The sequence below is a fragment of the Diplotaxodon limnothrissa genome, linkage group LG17 (genome assembly GCF_057381915.1).
Source record: "Diplotaxodon limnothrissa isolate DT_005_m linkage group LG17, D_limnothrissa_male_GT1.1, whole genome shotgun sequence".
NCBI lineage: Eukaryota > Metazoa > Chordata > Actinopteri > Cichliformes > Cichlidae > Diplotaxodon > Diplotaxodon limnothrissa.
The window spans coordinates 41,096,681-41,113,648 of record NC_140612.1 but is presented as its reverse complement, the minus strand read 5'-3'; the positions used below and the strand labels follow the sequence as shown (position 1 = coordinate 41,113,648).

Genomic DNA, 16,968 nt, shown 5'->3' with positions numbered 1-16,968 from the left:
TAAAAAAAAAGATATTTCAAAATAAAAGTGACTTTTTTTTCGTTTTGTAAAAAAAAAATACATATATATAGTTTGGTCAAAATCCGGAGTGAAATAAAAAGACAATCAGACAAATAAAACGCTTCAAGAATATATGTTTTAAATACAGAAAAAACAAAATAAACCAAACAGCAGCTACAAAGACCCCCCCCCCTCGCCCCCCCCCCCCCCCCCTCCCCTTGGTGTTCACTGACACATTGGTAAACGCTCTTCAGTCATATTAAATGTCACTGCTGGAGGCAACGGGCCACAACGGCGTTATTTATCGACATTAAGGCTTTCATTAAAAATAATAATAATAAAATTTTCTTTAAAAACTTCTTCATATTCAAAACACACCCTTTTGCCTAATTCGCAGAGAAGACGCAGAATGGCAGGAAAACTGCAGTTAAGATTAAAAATCGCACACAGAGCTGAGCTTATCGTTCCACTCGGGGCGTCTTTGTCCAGGTGAAATGAAATCCTCGTGTCCTTTTTGAGTGCCCCTTTTCCCCCCACCACTCTGCGGCTGGTGCCGGGACACTGCAGAGCGCAAATGAGCGTTATGGGTTTGACAACAGCTGCACGTCCAGCCCGTCCAGGAGGGTTCAAGCCTCGTCTTATAGCGCTGCTATCAAGGGGCCTCCAATTAAAGCCAACACAACTTCGCGTGTGTGTGCGTGCGCGCGCGTGTGTGTGCGCGCGCGTGCGGTGAGGTGGATGGGTGGTGGGAGGTTCACGTGATAATGTAACACGTCTTGAGATGAAGCATCCACACCTGCAAACCTCCCCGAGCTTTGCTAAATCTATTAACGGGACTGATGTTTGTCTGTTGTTTGTGAAAAATAATGCCGTCATCGATCTTACAAAGACCACAGCTCGCTGGCATGGATCCAGCTGGAAGGTCACGCGGCCAAAATCTCCAATTAATGAACAAATTAATTAAAAAAATATAGTTTTGTTGTCACCAGGTCTGCACTGCATACAGGAAGCGGAACGCGTTTTATTTCCTGGCTTTATTATTTGGGCAACAAAGCTTTCCACACCCTTTTAAAACTGACACAGATCGTTATTGCAGCCCCCCCTGCGCCCTGCGTAAAGCAGACCATCTTTGGAGATAGGGATGGAATTTTAAAAAGCATGAATTTCTAAAAATATGCAATAGCTGGTTGAGGTTTCCCTGTGGCGACCACCAACTGGAGGTCTCTCTCTCATCTCGCCTTTACTTCCACGTTGCTTCTTATAAAGCCCGTAAGAAGAAAAGCAGAAAGAAAGAGAAACACACAAACAAATGAAATGCGGAGACTACACAGTTCTCGCTGCTGTCAGATCAACTCTCCAGCAGGTAAACAAGGTTTTGGCCTAATTCAGCAGACAGAGAAAAGACGAAGGGCCGCGTTAATGAATCCTTGACAGTGGATAATGACTGCTTCAAAAGAGCGTTTAAAAGAGGGAGAGAGAGATTTCTATACATGTAAGCGTGCAGCGAGCTGTTCGGGTTATCTGAGTAAGGAGGCTGTCGTTACCTGGGATACATTTTATTCATTAATTAATTCAGTTTTTAATCAAATCTCATTCATTTGGGCTGAAAACAAATCACATTGTTTCAAAAATGTTCAATTGAACCTGTCCCCGCCCTCTAGCCTATCACTGATCACTGCCCCGCCCAGACAGAATATTTATGTCACACACTGTGTGTGTGTGTGTGTGTGTGTGTGTGTGTGTGTGTGTGTGTGTGTGTTTTGGGGACCAAACCAAACACTCGGTCTGGTCCAGCTCGCACTTCCCAAAAACTCTGACCAACCAAAGTTTTATTAGAAAGTGTCTTTAAGCGACACCCCGTGAGACACGTGTTTATTCCCACTTGTGAGGCGTCCGGTGAAACCACAGAGGGCCTCGGTCGCCTGCTTGGGATGCAGATGATTTCATAAATAAATCTAATATATTTGCACCGACTTTGTGCAGCTTACGTTCCCGTCGTCTCGCCTTTAAATGGCAGAACAAACGTAATGAAAATGTCAGTACCATAAAGCAGTGGTCCAGAGTCGGGGGGTTTTGAGGGGAGAGTGACATCTCTTTGTTGCTGAATAGAAATCAGCGGCGATGCAGGGAGAGAGAGAGATGGGGAGAGAGAGGGAGGGAGGGAGAGAGGAACTCCTCCTACCAAATTATTCAGACTGGGCCGGCTCTGCTCTCTTCACAAATAGGACACGGTTCTCAAATCCAGGCAGTCCCAACCTGACCTCCAAGCACCGAGGAGCCCCGGACTGGGAAACTGGGAGAGAGAGAGAGAGAGAGAGAGATCACCAAAAAGAAACAACAACACACAAAAAAACTTTGTGTCATTATTTTGGCCAGTGTTCACACTCCCTCCCCTCCTCCCTCCTCAAACTCCACCACCACTTCCACACCGGCCTGTCGCATCATTTGGACTATATGTTGTTTTTCTTGGGTTTTTTTCCTGGAGGAGAGACATTCACAGGAAGAAGGAGAGCTCCTCCTGCCCCACTCACGCTGTAGTTTCTTCGTTTTGTCCTTTTTCTTCCCGTTGCTTCTGCTGAGGAGGTGATCTGAATCTCTGGGGTTGTGTCTATTTTTTCCTTCTTCTTCCTTGTGCCTCTTTTTTAGAGCCTCAGAGCCCATTTGGATGCGCTGAGAGAGCGGGGCGCAGCGCTGCAGTGCATTATATGGAAGTTGTGGGCTGCAAGACAGAGGCAGGCAGTTGCACGTTGCGTCCAGGACCTGGAGCCATGCTTTTCCACGGGATCTCCGGGGATCACATCCAAGGAATCATGGAGGAGATGGAGAGAAGGTCGAAAACGGAGTCACGCCTGGCGAAGGGCATGCAGCTGAACGGAAGAGAGTCGGTAAGAGCCAGGCCGAGCCGTGTGTGAAATAATGGCTAAAAAGTCGCGTTAGTCTCACTTACCGCAAGACCGAAAAACGGCACGTTAACGTGCCCGGAAACGTGCAGACATTTGGGTGGTAAGTAGGAGGCCAGTGAGGAGGATTCTCGTCTTTATCCATATTATTCCATTGGATATGATAGATTTCATAGCAGCAGTATTCTTTTAATGGCTGCGTCTTCTTCTTCTGCACAAAAATAATTGGCGTGAACGACAGCTTTTAATTCTGGTGTCGTTATTTCTAAATATATTTAAAGCACCGTTTTAGTCTTGTCATCAAATAAAACAAACATTAATGTCGGCGTATTATTTCTCTGACAGCGTTTTGCATTTTCAGTTTCATATTTGCAAATAGAAGCCGACCTGATTTTTTTTTAAATTAAAAATGATTAATTTTAGCATTTTAAATTTATTCGTAGATGGATTTAATTTCAAAACACGAACATCATCTGTATTTTTCCTTCATACGTATAAATAGGCTTAATTCATAGACGCGTTGTTCCATAAGTAAGAGCTATTTGCACATCAAGCTGCTGTAGCATAACTGAGGGTTTCACAGGCAGCTTTCCAGGTTTAAAAAAGAAAAGTTGAATTTTATGGCCAGCATTTCGTTTTTTTGCTTTTCTTCTTTTAAGCACAATGTTGTGACGATTTTCCCAGCAGTGGTTTGAAGCAGTCAGCTGCCATGAGCCTTGTTTTCCTTCTTTGTCCCAGAACATGCCTTCTATGAGCCCAGAGAAGCCAGCCCTGTGTGCCGGCTGTGGCGGCAAGATTTCGGATAGATACTACCTCCTGGCCGTGGACAAACAGTGGCACCTGCGGTGCCTCAAATGCTGTGAATGTAAACTAGCGCTGGAGTCGGAGCTAACGTGTTTTGCCAAGGATGGGAGTATCTATTGCAAGGAGGATTACTACAGGTAAGAAAACTGAAAGTTTAGCGTTTCAGTTTTACGGGCTTGCTCCTAAAATCGTGTGTCCCTCTTTCCCCTCTGTAACCTAAACCCAAATCTACTGACCCAGTTCGACAGTGACCTATTTATATATGATATTAGTTTCCAGCTCTTAAATAACCATTTTAGCAATCATTGTGAGCAGTCAGCGTTAGCCCTTCATCAACAGGCTGCCAGGCCTCGGACCGAAAAACATCCCAGCTGTCACTAACGTGGGCTGCCTGCTGTTAACCGGGAATAAGTTTTAACAATGAAACTGTGCTTTCTCTCTGTAGCTTGGTGTGTAATGCAAACAGGAACTTAATGCATAAGTCACCTTCTTATCCAAACTCTTATTATTATTTAATTATTATTATGTTAAAGTAATATGAGAGTAGCTCCAGAAAAACAGCTGGACAAAAATGTCCTATCCTATATTCTTAACGCACATTTTTACGGCACTGCTTCGGCTCAGGCCGGGATGCTGTTAGTTACGCTCTGTAATTATTACATACTTGTGTATTTACCTTCTGATAGTGTTGCTGAACATATGCTTGTATTATTCGTGTGTCGGAGGAAAGCAAACGGGCTAGCGTTCGTGGGTTTTATTGTCGAGGTTGTGTAGCGACTCTGCGCGCACATGTACACACCCAGTTCTGGGCCAGATGTGGCTATCAGAATGCAACCTCAAAATATAGGCCTGCTTTAGTGATCCTGTGCAGGACGCTGGAGCCACGCTAAGGCGCATGGAGGCCGCTTAAATAAGGCAGGCCTTACTTTTAGCTCGTGACACTGCGGGTTATATTTTAGTTTTTAGTCCCGTCCCCCCCCCCCCGTGCTGTTTGTCCACTCTGGTCTTTATGGATGAGGAGTCTTGACTGTGTGTCTGTTCCAGAAGGTTCTCCGTGCAGAGGTGCGCGCGTTGCCACCTCGGGATATCGGCCTCGGAGATGGTGATGCGAGCGCGCGACTCCGTGTACCACCTGAGCTGCTTCACGTGCACCACTTGCAACAAGACCCTGACCACGGGCGATCATTTCGGCATGAAGGACAGCCTAGTGTACTGCCGACTCCACTTCGAGACGCTGGTGCAGGGGCCGGACTACCACCCCCAGCTCAACTTCGCCGAGCTGGCAGCCAAGGGAGGCGGCCTCACTCTACCCTACTTCAACGGCACCGGGACGGCACATAAGGGAAGGCCACGCAAGAGGAAGAGTCCGGCCATGGGGATAGATATACCGAGCTACAACACAGGTGAGACAGCTGAGCTGCTCGGAGCTTCATTTCACATCGAAAAACAACAACGACGACGACGACGCGCTCACAATAAAAAAAAAACCCTTTTTAGTTTTGGTGTGGAATCGCTCACATCTGCTTGAAGTTTTAGTGCATGGATGTTTCCAGCAGAAGAGGACAGTGAAACCAGGAAAAACATGCCGAGCTATAATGTTGTCATCACACACAAAACTATGAAATTAAACATTAAGCAGATTCTCGCGAACATTAAGGAAACACCAGTTTAGGAACCCTCCGCTGCACAGTGAGCGACTGAAATGATAAAGGCTGTCAAACGGTGCTGCCTTAATTAATCTTTTTCCTCTTTCCATTTCTTTCCTTAAAAAAAAACAAAAAAAACAAAATCGAGTGAATCAGAAAAAATCCAGCGAAATCTCGCAAATTCGTTTTTTTGATGGGCAGTTGCATTTTTTTCTGTCGCTTTTTAGTTGTAGTCGGGCCCTTCAGTATCCCCTCTATAACACGCCTATTATTTCAATAAATGAAATGGATGCACTCGTTGCCTTGTTGGGTGCCTCGTAGTAAATGCACGTGAACGTCTTGCACCGGCGCTCCGAGCTGCGGGCTAATTGATCCGTCCACGCGCGCGTCTTTTACGCATCATTTCCGCCAACAGAATGATCGAAAGTTGACCTCGCCGCCGACCTGCTCATCGACTTTTATAATTAGAACGAATTTAGGTCATAACACGTGAAAAACAACGCGTTTGAATGGAGTAAACGTAATATAGAAAATAAATCGTGGACAAAAAATGTCCGAATATTCCGCGTGTTTCACTTTTATGCGAGAAACAAAAAAATAAATTTAAAAAACCGCTGGAAAGCGCAAATGAAGCCAGTGTTAAACGCAGGTTTCACGTAAAATGCTGCACTGGATCGTCGAATGTTATAAGCCGACCCCGGCCCTCCCTGCAGTGTCCCCATTTTGTTCTTGCTTTCTGCGAATTAGTGTGCGGTTGAGAAAGTTTGGCATTGTGCGCCAAGTTTCCTGTGTTCCTAGTGAATGGGTAGGAATAGGGGTAATCTGCGCGTTAATTGTTCTTTGTTAATTGAAGGTGACGTTGGAATCCCTGGCCTCCCGTGCGGCGGTCAGCACAGTTCTCAGGGACAGAGCAGCGCCGCGCAGAGGGGCCTGCTGCAGGGAGAGGCCAGGGGCTGAAAACACAGCACCGTACAGTCAGCGCTCCGGTTAAATGAGCTTCGGTTTGTTATTCCTAAACACAATTCTAGGGGATTATGCAAATTCCAGTTTCTCACTGATGCTCTAATAGGAAAAAAGCCATTGTAGTCCCGTGATTTTGTTTCTGTAGTAAGAATAAGAGATTACGCTTATTCTGCCAAAGCGTTATAACAGAGGACAAGTTAAAATAAAATAGAAATAAAATCCACGCTCACAGAAAAAGGCCCAAAGCGCAGTTACAGTGATGTCCATGTGAATTAATTGGTATGCTCCGCAGACACAATAAAAGTCCCAGAGGGAATATAATCGTGTTCATTTGGGACTCGAGTGGAAACACCATCAATTTTTAAAAGGATATTTTTGTTTTTAGCCACATGTAATTAATTTAAACGTTAAAATGTTAAAATGAGCTCACAAATGAGAGATTTTATTTTATGTTTTAAAATTAAATGAAAACGGCATCAACTGAAATAAATATACATGCGCATATATATTTATTTCAAAGCACTCTTTTGCCTCCACTGGGCTCTGCATTACGAACACACTTTTATAGCATCACTGTGTTGTTCATATAAGTGGCTGCACAGATCAGCAGGCTCTTATTCATAACAAATAGGAAGAGGTTTTGTTTGAGGTTTTTGTTCCTGCTTTTGCAGCACATCCATGTTTGTTTTCACCAGGGAAAGGTGTGTGAGTCTGCTGTGGATTCCACAGCAAAGCTGGTCTTGTTTGGATACAGAGACCCCTAGTGGGTAATATCTAGTTAAACACGAGCCAGTGAAGACTGGAACAGAAGAGCACAAATGTCAGTGATTGTTAGGTTAAAGCTGGATATTCAAACATAATGAAAGCCTTTCACACGTATCAGCATCGCTGTTCTTCTTTTAAATGATGTGTAATTTAGCCCCAAAATGGCTCAACAGGACACACTTTAGAATTGAGAAATCCTACATTTCTATATTTTTGCTGCTTTTGCAGCCACGTAAAAGATTCAGATACTTTAGACGTGCTTTCCTGAAAACACTTCTTTTATGTGAGGATCAAAATAAATACATTTTCATTGTATGTTTTTAGACGAAATCTCATAAAGTCTGGGACAATAAAAAAAATCAAATTGTGTTTGAAAAAAGCCTTTTTTCTCGCAGTGACAAGCAACACTGCTAAGCAGCGCCTGCGTTTAATTTACTGGATCCGTTTTAAGTATTTTACACACTAAGCTACTGACAAATGAGGCCCATTAGGCCTATTAGTCTTTGCAAACACAAGCAGAAAGGATTTAGCCCCGTCCCAGCGTACAGTTAAAATTCATCATTTTGCTGTTTTTTGTTTCAGATCTGCTCACGCAGACACGAGCCGCACGCCGCGGTTTACTTTCCTTTTAGCCGGTTCAGTCAGCTTCTCGGCTTGTTGAGGATTTTAATTGTTATCAGCACTTTGACGATACGCCGTGACGACACAGAACAGCTGTTTCTGCCTTAGCCTGTCAGTGGAAATCTTTTGTCTCTTTTTTCATCAGCGTCAGTTGGAAATCACTGGAATGAAGCTGTTTTCTTATGGTTATAGCGGTGCTAGTGGCCTGGGGCACAGTGCAAATGAAGTCTGACACAGAGGGCTGTTTATCCAAATGTAAACTGACCTGCCGAAGTTTCTTTTTTAAAGCCCGCCTCACGCTCTGCCCTCTCTTCAGGCTGTAACGAGAACGACACCGATCACTTGGACCGGGACCAGCAGGCCTACCCTCCGACGCAGAAGACCAAACGCATGCGGACCTCCTTCAAGCACCATCAGCTGCGGACAATGAAATCCTACTTTGCCATCAACCACAACCCCGATGCCAAGGACTTAAAGCAGCTGGCCCAGAAAACAGGCCTCACTAAGAGAGTCCTACAGGTAAGCAGAGTCATTGCTCCTACTAAAGTCGCTCACCCCACCTGTGTGTCTGCACGCCACTCCTCCTCCTCATTGACACCAAAGTGATCATTGATGTCGTCATCTTTTTTAGTTTTGCTTTCTTTTGTTGGTCCATTCAGTCATTAGATGTATATCCAAGGGGTTTATCTGGAATTTGTAGATGTTGTTTCTTTCTTTCTTTTTCTTTCTTTTGGAGGGAAAGAAAGGAGACAGCAGTTAACTCTTATATTGCTAACTTTGTTAGTAGCCAGAGTGCACTTTTACTTTAGAAGAGAGAAAAAAGGTGTAATGAAAGTCTCACAGTTAAAAACAACCAAATCAACCAAATCAGTAAATTGTAGCATTTTGTTTTGATTTGCTATAAAAATCCACATTCTTGTATTGAGTGTTCAGCACAGACTCACTGGTTCATTGTTACCTTGCCCCTTAAGCCCCAACTAATGTATCATACAAAGATTCATATACTTGAGACAACTTTGAAACAGTAACAGCTGTGATAACTTGACTTGTAAGCTAATGTACACATGATCTGATACTTTCTTTAAAAAAGAAAAGAAAGTTCCTTAAAGCACTAAAAGTAAAAGCCACATTGGGATTGGTTTGCAGGTTTGGTTCCAAAACGCAAGAGCCAAATTCAGAAGGAACGTTTTGCGACAGGAGAATGGAGGTGTTGATAAGGCTGATGGCACCTCACTCCCTCCGCCCTCATCCGACAGTGGGGCCCTGACCCCCCCCTCCAGCGCGGCCACACTAACAGACCTGACAAACCCCTCTATCACTGTAGTGACCTCCGTCACCTCTAGTTTGGACAGCCATGATTCGGGGAGCCCTTCGCAAACTACCTTGACAAACCTTTTCTAACAAGCTATCTCTAGCAGACTGATTCTGTTTGGGTTTGTTTCCCCTTTTTCTTTCTTTTACTTTTCTTTCTTTGTTTTCTTTCTTCAGTTTCACATTTTATTTTTTTAAAGTGACACCTTTAAGTCAAGCAGAGACAGCTCCTTGGAACACAAAGTGCTGCACTGTGCACGCAAACAAGAGCAACAAGAGCAACAAGCAGCAGCGACCGCATTAAGACACGAGGAAACCATTTTAATGTGTAGCATTTGAAACTGCAGATGCAGAGATTGACTCGGGATGGGACGTTTTTGGAGGCGAAGGCTTTAGGAAGGAAAAAAAGTTTGCCTGGAAAACTTAATTTGTACATTTGTCTTGAATTCTGGTTAAAAAAAGAGTGAAAACGGGCCCTCCTTAATTTATGCTTAATTGGTCAATTTTAAAATCCTACCGCTATTTCGCCCTCAGATTCCTGTACATGTATGCACTGTGTTCGCACTCTCCGATTTAAACATTTTGTTTCTGTTTTGGACTCATTTGGGAAAAATAAACTTGTAGAATGTTCTGTATATGGGTAACTCCAGAAAACAGGCTTTAATTATTTCCGAATGTTTCGGTCTTAAAGACCGAGTTGGATGGAATCAGAGCTGCACGTGAGAAAAAGAAGACGAAGGAGAAAAATGTGCAGATAGGAAACTTTACTGTGACGAGGAGAGAGAAGCAAATCCCTCAATCTGTACAGTGGTAACTGTTCAACGTGTGATGTCGTCACCTTTTCGACAATTAGAAACCGGCCAGAGAAATTCTGATTGGAGAGCAGTTAACGATTGTTTTCACGACGGAGCACTTTTTGGTTTTTTGCCTTTTTTTTGTCGTTGTCTTGTTGGCCTCACGGATTAACCACGGATAAAAAGCCTGGTGAGCGTAGATCCACAGCTAAACTCGATTGCACAGTGACAATATACTGCCCAGTGAAAAGTGCATTATTGTTTTTATCATGTTGCTCAGGGTAACGATGTGATCTTGGGGAAAAAAGAACAGAGCAGGGCGAGGGGCGAAGCGGCCGCGACGTAGATTTGTAGAGCTGACATGAACATTCAAATGACCTCACATAGGTGGAGTCGTGAGAGGCAGCCAGCGGGAAATCGCTGTCCGTGTGTTCTCCTTTCCGGCCGTATATTTCTGCTTTGTTTAACGACACTTGCCACTGAACAGACCAAAAAAAGGGAAAAAGAAAAACCACCACGTTTCTTCTGGCTGAAAGGTAGAGAGCGAGAGAAAAGGAAAGGGCGAGCAAATCTTCAATGGAGTCGACGCATTTCGTCGTGAGCGGGCGTCACGGTTTGTTCTGTCGGGGGCAAAGGTGGCGCCCCCGATCTACTCGATGGAGTAGATGCCTAACTCAGTTCTTCTATGTGCCTTACGCTATAACTTGGGAGAAGTTTGTGAAATTCAGGATCTATGTGTTCTTTGTTAACTGATTCACATCCTTTTTGGCGCCTCACTAGTTTTGTACTGTTTTGCATCTTATCTCCGAAGATCTTTTTATGGTGTATCCTGTTAAAAAGGGGGCAGCGATGTCACGGAAAGCATTTGTGCACTCTTTCAGATATAGTTGGGTAATCCGAGAACCTTATATATTGATCTTCGTGTTAATAGTTGAGTACAGTAAGTGTTCTATCAAGATTGTCCATGTTTCCCTGTTTCTTGACAAAGATGGTGTATAGAAACTATTTCCCCTTAAATATTTATGGACCAAACGGTTGTTATATATCTTATTAAATTTGTGTGAATAAAAAAAAATACTTTGCTTTAAATGGGTTTTTATTTTTCATTACACTCGCCATTGTTCTGTTCTTTCTTGGATACAGTTGTTTTTTTTTTTTAGTTTTGTTTCTCACATCAACAAACGAGAAAGCATTCAGTTATTAATGACCAGTTAAACGTCCTCATTTTTGCCTCCATTTTTAATTTCTACTTCCTCTTTTATGATGTTTATGGTTTTAACGTAATGCCCCATGGATTTGCATCTAAACCCTGCAGTCGAAAATATGAAATTGCTTTTTAATGCATGAACATGGCTTTAAATTTTAAATTAAAGGAATGCTGCAAAGCATATATTGATTTCTATCTATATATATATATATATATATATTTATGCATAACATATTGGTAAACCTAAAATGAAGTAAGAGTAAATGCAGACCGCGTAAAGCCAGGTTGCTCTGTAGTTAATATATTCTTACTCTATCATTTCTTTCAGGGAGAACAAATCTTGGGGCATTACAGCCATACATCCCGACGTTTGAAAATTCCCTAAAGTATTAAGAGAAGGGGAAAACTTTGATGGGAAATCCTCACCATTGAAGACAAAGACAATATTAGCATAAGATTAGAGCGTAATGAGAGCGAAAGGGCAACCGACAGCAACAACAACATAAAAGATTAAAACCCCCAAACCTGTTTCAGTTGCAAATGTACAACAGGTGATTTTTGTTTTGCTTAAAGTTTGTCCATCAGCGGAGGAGACCCCCCCAACCCCAACCCCCCACCGTGTATGATATTTATGATGTGAACGCAAATCTTTCTGTACTGGAGTGGTTCAATGCACAAAAGTGATAATAAAATGTAACATAGTGTAGAGAAAAACAGAAGAGGCAGAACGTGATTCAACACACACACCTGCACACGCTACAGGGTCTACACTCACACACGCACACACACGTGCGCGCGCGCTGCTGCCCCCGTGCACCTCATCCAAGAACCAGCTTGCTAAATAGAAGTTTTCTTTTGTCACGAGTGTCATTTGGTAAACACGCGGCCTCCTTGAAACTCGGCAGCAGCAGGATGCCCATCAAATATGATGAGTGTATGAAGAGGACTGCAGAGCTGGAGCTTTGCCATCTGGCTGCACCGAGGGAAGGAAGTGAAAAGGAAAAAGAAGAGATTCTCATTTTGCATGCACCTCGTCATCTTGTTAACATTTTTTCCTTGAGATGTATATTATTATTATTTCCTTTGATTTACTGTATGATTTATTGTCAGCTGCAAAAATAAAGCATATGAAAATCAAGTCCCCGAAGCACATGCGGTACCTCACGTGGGAAAAAACACTCCAAATGTCACAGTGAGGACATTGATAGCACTGCTTCAAGCTCATTTGTTCTTGACATTCAGCTTGCTGTCAAGGGTGAAGCGTTGCTGCTTTCTTACCTCGTCGCTGTGGATATTTATGAAAGCGGCAGATCTCCAGTGTCTCGCAACATTCCTAAATATTTCGCTCGGACGCCCGAGATTCCTGCTTTTCCATGTGTGTATGTCTAAAAAAAGCCAAACCATATTTATGGTGTACTGCCGTTGTTTCAGCTCTATTCCAGTGATATAAAATTATTTATTCATTTGAACACGTGATTGTTTTTGTAATAAAGGATAAAAACAACCAATCAACCTCATACTGACCAGTGTGATTTACGCCACATGAGATATCGTGTGGACCGTCTACTATAGGCAAGAATTCCACCTCATAGGTGTGCTGTATGCGTACTTTGTGTAAAAGGAGGATACACACGCCATATAAAGAAGGTATGTTGTGGAAAGGGGGAAAAAACATGCACAAAGAAAGGAGGAGGAGGGGAGAGAGAGACTGGAGCCACATGGGGACCAGTAAACAGGCTGGTGTTGAATTCCAACAATGTGGAAAACAGCAAACACTTCAGTCAGTCCAAGAGGAAACCTCAGTCACTGGGGTGCCTGTGCTGCGCTGTGGCAGCGGGGCTGTGTTCCACAGGTCTGACGGGAGGACGGTGGGCGGGTTGACACCGCAGAGCTACAGGAAGCAGGGCTGGAGCAGACACACAAACAAACACAGCCAGCCCCGCTCGGCGCTTGGAGCCGCAGGATAAAAATTCTGGACCAAATCGCGGCCCTGCTCGACAAGTATTTCAGGGGTTTGCTGCTGGTGGCTGTGATGCATCTCATCGGTAATGTTTGTGTTTGTCAGAGCAGTGGCAGCGCTGCTCCTTCATCACGGAATATTAAAAGGTGCACATGGAGAAAGGATATTTGCATGGAAATAAATATATAACAACAGTACACTGTAAGCATTTGTGCACTAAAAGTATTTTCTTTAAATCAGTGAATGCTTTTAAATTCAAATAAAATATCCTCGTTCATGCAAAGGCAAGAACGAGGTTGTGCTCGCAGCAACAGGAGATGAATGCAGGCCCTCTGTCGACTGGTATCCTACTCTGCCTTTCTTCCTTCTGTTAAATGACAGCTGTGTACTACGATGATAGAAAAACAACGCCGACAACAGTGTGTGCTTTCAGTCACACGAGGATTCGTTGAAACACTGTGGCTGATCCCGACATATGTGGTGGTCCAAAAAAAGGGGGAAAAAAGTTCATTTACAGATAAAGCAGATGGGTTTCTGCTCAGCATATAGCGCTTTAGTTTCAGTCTACATCCATTTAATTCCACTTATCCAATTCAAGGTCACAGTGAGGCTGGAGCCGATCCCAGATGGTTGCAGGTTGGCCAGTCCAATCAGTCAATTCAACGTGGATCATGATGTACAATGCAAGAGTGCTTTGATCAAACATGTAAAGCCATCGTGATTTTAGCTGTAAAAACCACCTGCAGAAATGCAACTTTCTGTGGTCAGAGCAGGCTCGTTGGATTTACAAACAAAACATGCATTTGTGCAAATTTTGAAGGGTTTGGTTTTTAACGTCGGCTTAAGCTTGTGACATTTGCAACCAAGGTTTGATATTTGATATGTCTGTCTGGAAAAATATGTTATACGGAAAGGTCAAATGAGAAACCAGCTCCAAGGATGAGGATTCTGCCTGTCATCACAGGGGAAAATCTCCAGGCCCCACGAACCAGGTCGACGTCAGATTCAAATGAAATCAGGAAAAAATAAATACTTTGCTGAGCGTGCATCTAGTTCTAGATGTTGCAAAGCAACAAGTGCAAAACTCAAAGTGTGTTTCTGCAAGCGCACATTGCACGAGGTCGCACATACATTATCACACATTATCGCACGCACGGTGACAGGCGACAGGGTCGAAACAAAGTATGGAACAATCACCGAGGCATAGGGCGCACCTGCAGTTTACATGTTGCTCTGATAGTGTTGTTTCTGTTGTCACTCTGTGTGTGTGTGTGTGTGTGTGAGATATTCTGCCAGTTCCGCCTCAGTTGCCTCCTCTCAGTGCTAGGCACCCATTTAACCTCACCTCGCACACCAACCACCCTGCTAACTCAGACACACACCGGCACCGTGACACACACATAGACAGATGTCAGAAGGGTGACGATGTGAATGAAACACAGCCCCACAGCTGTGTGTGTGTGAGAGAGAGCTGCACAAGTGTGAGACTGAGGCCTGCCCCTCTGGCTGATGCAGAGCAGGTGGAGAGATCCAGCGTGCTGGGTGTTTGCCAAGAGAAAGGACCACACCAACAAATACGGAGCACATGCAGGGAAACGTAACAGACACGCCGAGCAGACGCGCACAAACAAAAGCAGGCGGTGAAAAGCAGCTTTTGTAAAAGCGATATAGATAGAAATATTATGCCCGTTTTGTCCTTCACGTTATCACAAACTATCTCTCCTGTGCCTCGTTTGCACAGTGCTTTCCACATGCCATAAATCCTCCATTTCTCTGTTGAGCTGTTATTCTATATTTACACCTGTTTGTTATGTGACGGCTCACATCTAGACAACCTTGAAAATGCTGCGATCAAGGCTGATAACTACAGGTTGCGATTGCACTTTGAAGACAAAACAACATTAATTAGCGAATAAAATGGAAATGCAGGCATCACATGCACGCTGCCTCCAAGTTCGCCTGGGTATTTGGAGAGAGAGACGGGGAGATACAACATTTCATACATATTTCCATCTGTAATCCCTCTCTCTTTTCCTGTGATAGCTGTGCTCTGTGAGGTACATAAACAGGATGCTCGTCTGCATTGATAAGGCATGCTTCAGTGTGTGACAGGTCATCTTTGTACTGGAGGAGTGTAACCTCTCAGTTCTTGCTAAACCTTCAGGATGCACGCAGATCCTCTCCCCTCCATCTGCTGGTCTCTATGAAGTCTGCACCCGATCACAGGAGCTTTGACTGCAGCTTCTGTCTCTACCACATTGCAGTCATACCTAACCCCTGAGCCAGATCAACAACACGCAGGAAAATAAAAAGACGCCAACATTTTTTTTCTTTTTAAGTGTTTAAAATGTGCTTTCAGCCTCTGGGTGCAAAAAAAATCTGCAAATTTAGCAGTGAAAAGCTGGAATGCACTGAAACCTGCACACAAACAAAAACACTGTGTGGGTCGTGTTCACAGCTAATACTGCTATTGTGCAAATTATGTGAAATTGACCGTTTTTTCTTTATTTCACAGTGTTTGAGTTTGGCCTAAAGTGTGTCATGTTTACAAATAATCAGATGAATTATTGTCTAATTGAGTTGGTCTTTGTATAAACGACTTCATTTTTTAATGTAAAAAAAATTGCAAGTAAACTCAGATTAATTTTAAGCTTTCTGTAGTCTTTTTAGCTTGGATCACATGTCTAACCTCAACAATGCAAATTTCCATATTATTTCAGGTGGGAGTGTTTGGAGTTACGTTTAACTGAAATTCCACTCTTTTTTTGGGAGTGACCAGTATCTGATCTTCCCACATTAGATCACTACTAATCTTGTTTTACATAAACGACTTCGCATCCCGCTGCACCAGTGGTGTCACAGCTTAAGCTCTCTAACATAATAATGATACAATAAATGAGTAGAGGACCACCTGTTTTAGCTAACATCCATTCCCTGCATGCTTCCTTGGAATGCTACAGGATTAATGGGCAACTGTAAAGTACGGTCAGCAGACAGATGTTCATCCAGTGGTTCTAAAATTCCAGGAGGGGTTAAATAATATGGAATATGTTATGGAAACTTTCAGACTATTTTTGTTTGCTAAGCCAATTAACGCTGACTTATGAATAGAATTTTTTTTTATTCCAATTTCTTTAGATCTCTTAAAAACCACCACAAGTGATCAGGCTTTTGAACTGCTGACATTCTGCACACACCATGACACACTCACTACAACCACTGGACTCTACACACTGCCACTTTAAATCTTTACTGCACAAGTTTTTGCACAAACTGTAAATACCAAACAGTTGTCTTACGTTCTATAATATTTAATAATTTAGTATTTTGTTATTTTTATTATTATTTTCCTCTTTAATATAACTGCACACTTCTATATGTTCATGTAAAGCTGAGGAGCAGAAGCCAAAGAATTTCATGTGGCTACACTGTTTATCTGTACGTGACAATAAAACTTGAAAAATGCCACCGTGTGGCAGACATTAAATAGTATTTTGCTTTGCAGTGTGTTCTAAAAGGTAATCTGAGGAAACTGAACAGGTGGAGGACAAAAGATGAAGCATCATGGCTGATGAACTGATGATGCAGATTTCATGTCCTATAGGAACAAAATCCAGCAAAGACCTGACACAGCGCATGCAGGAGGCATCTCGCCATTCAGCTGATCCACCTGCTGTTTGCCTCGTCAGAAATGGTCAAGAAGCCATTTTTAATAAAATGCCAAATTACAGTAGAACTGGCTGAAAAGCAGTGGTAGTAGGTTTCATGGAGTGATGAATCCAAATCTAAATGACATCAATATGCAACACTCTCATTCATGGATGGGGCTCCCCAGAGCCTAGACCTCAACAGTGCTGAAGCAGTGTGGGATCATTTTGACAGGAAATGGAACAAAAGGCAGCCAACATCTAAAGCAGACCTTTGAATGTCTTTCAATGAGCCTGGAGAACTATTCCTGAAGACTACTTAAAGAAATGAGAAGAAAGCTTGTCTAAAA

At 43.1% G+C, this 16,968-nt stretch overlaps 1 protein-coding gene across 3 annotated transcripts; it reads left to right on the top strand.

Moving 5' to 3' along the window:
• Positions 1 to 2,585: 2,585 nt before the first annotated feature.
• Positions 2,586 to 11,892, top strand: lhx9 (LIM homeobox 9). Of its 3 annotated transcripts, none has more exons than XM_085375324.1 (5): positions 2,586 to 2,885; positions 3,639 to 3,841; positions 4,749 to 5,107; positions 8,016 to 8,218; positions 8,846 to 9,536. In XM_085375324.1, the coding sequence occupies exons 1-5, from the start codon at positions 2,706 to 2,708 to the stop codon at positions 9,098 to 9,100; spliced, it is 1,200 nt and encodes a 399-aa protein (XP_085231450.1). In that variant the 5' UTR covers positions 2,586 to 2,705; the 3' UTR covers positions 9,101 to 9,536. The 3 variants fall into 3 exon arrangements, with proteins under 3 accessions (XP_085231450.1, XP_085231449.1, XP_085231448.1); XM_085375323.1 differs by lacking the exon at positions 8,846 to 9,536 and adding an exon at positions 11,340 to 11,892 and having other exon boundaries at positions 2,642 to 2,885; XM_085375322.1 differs by having other exon boundaries at positions 2,642 to 2,885; positions 4,752 to 5,107.
• Positions 11,893 to 16,968: the final 5,076 nt, after the last annotated feature.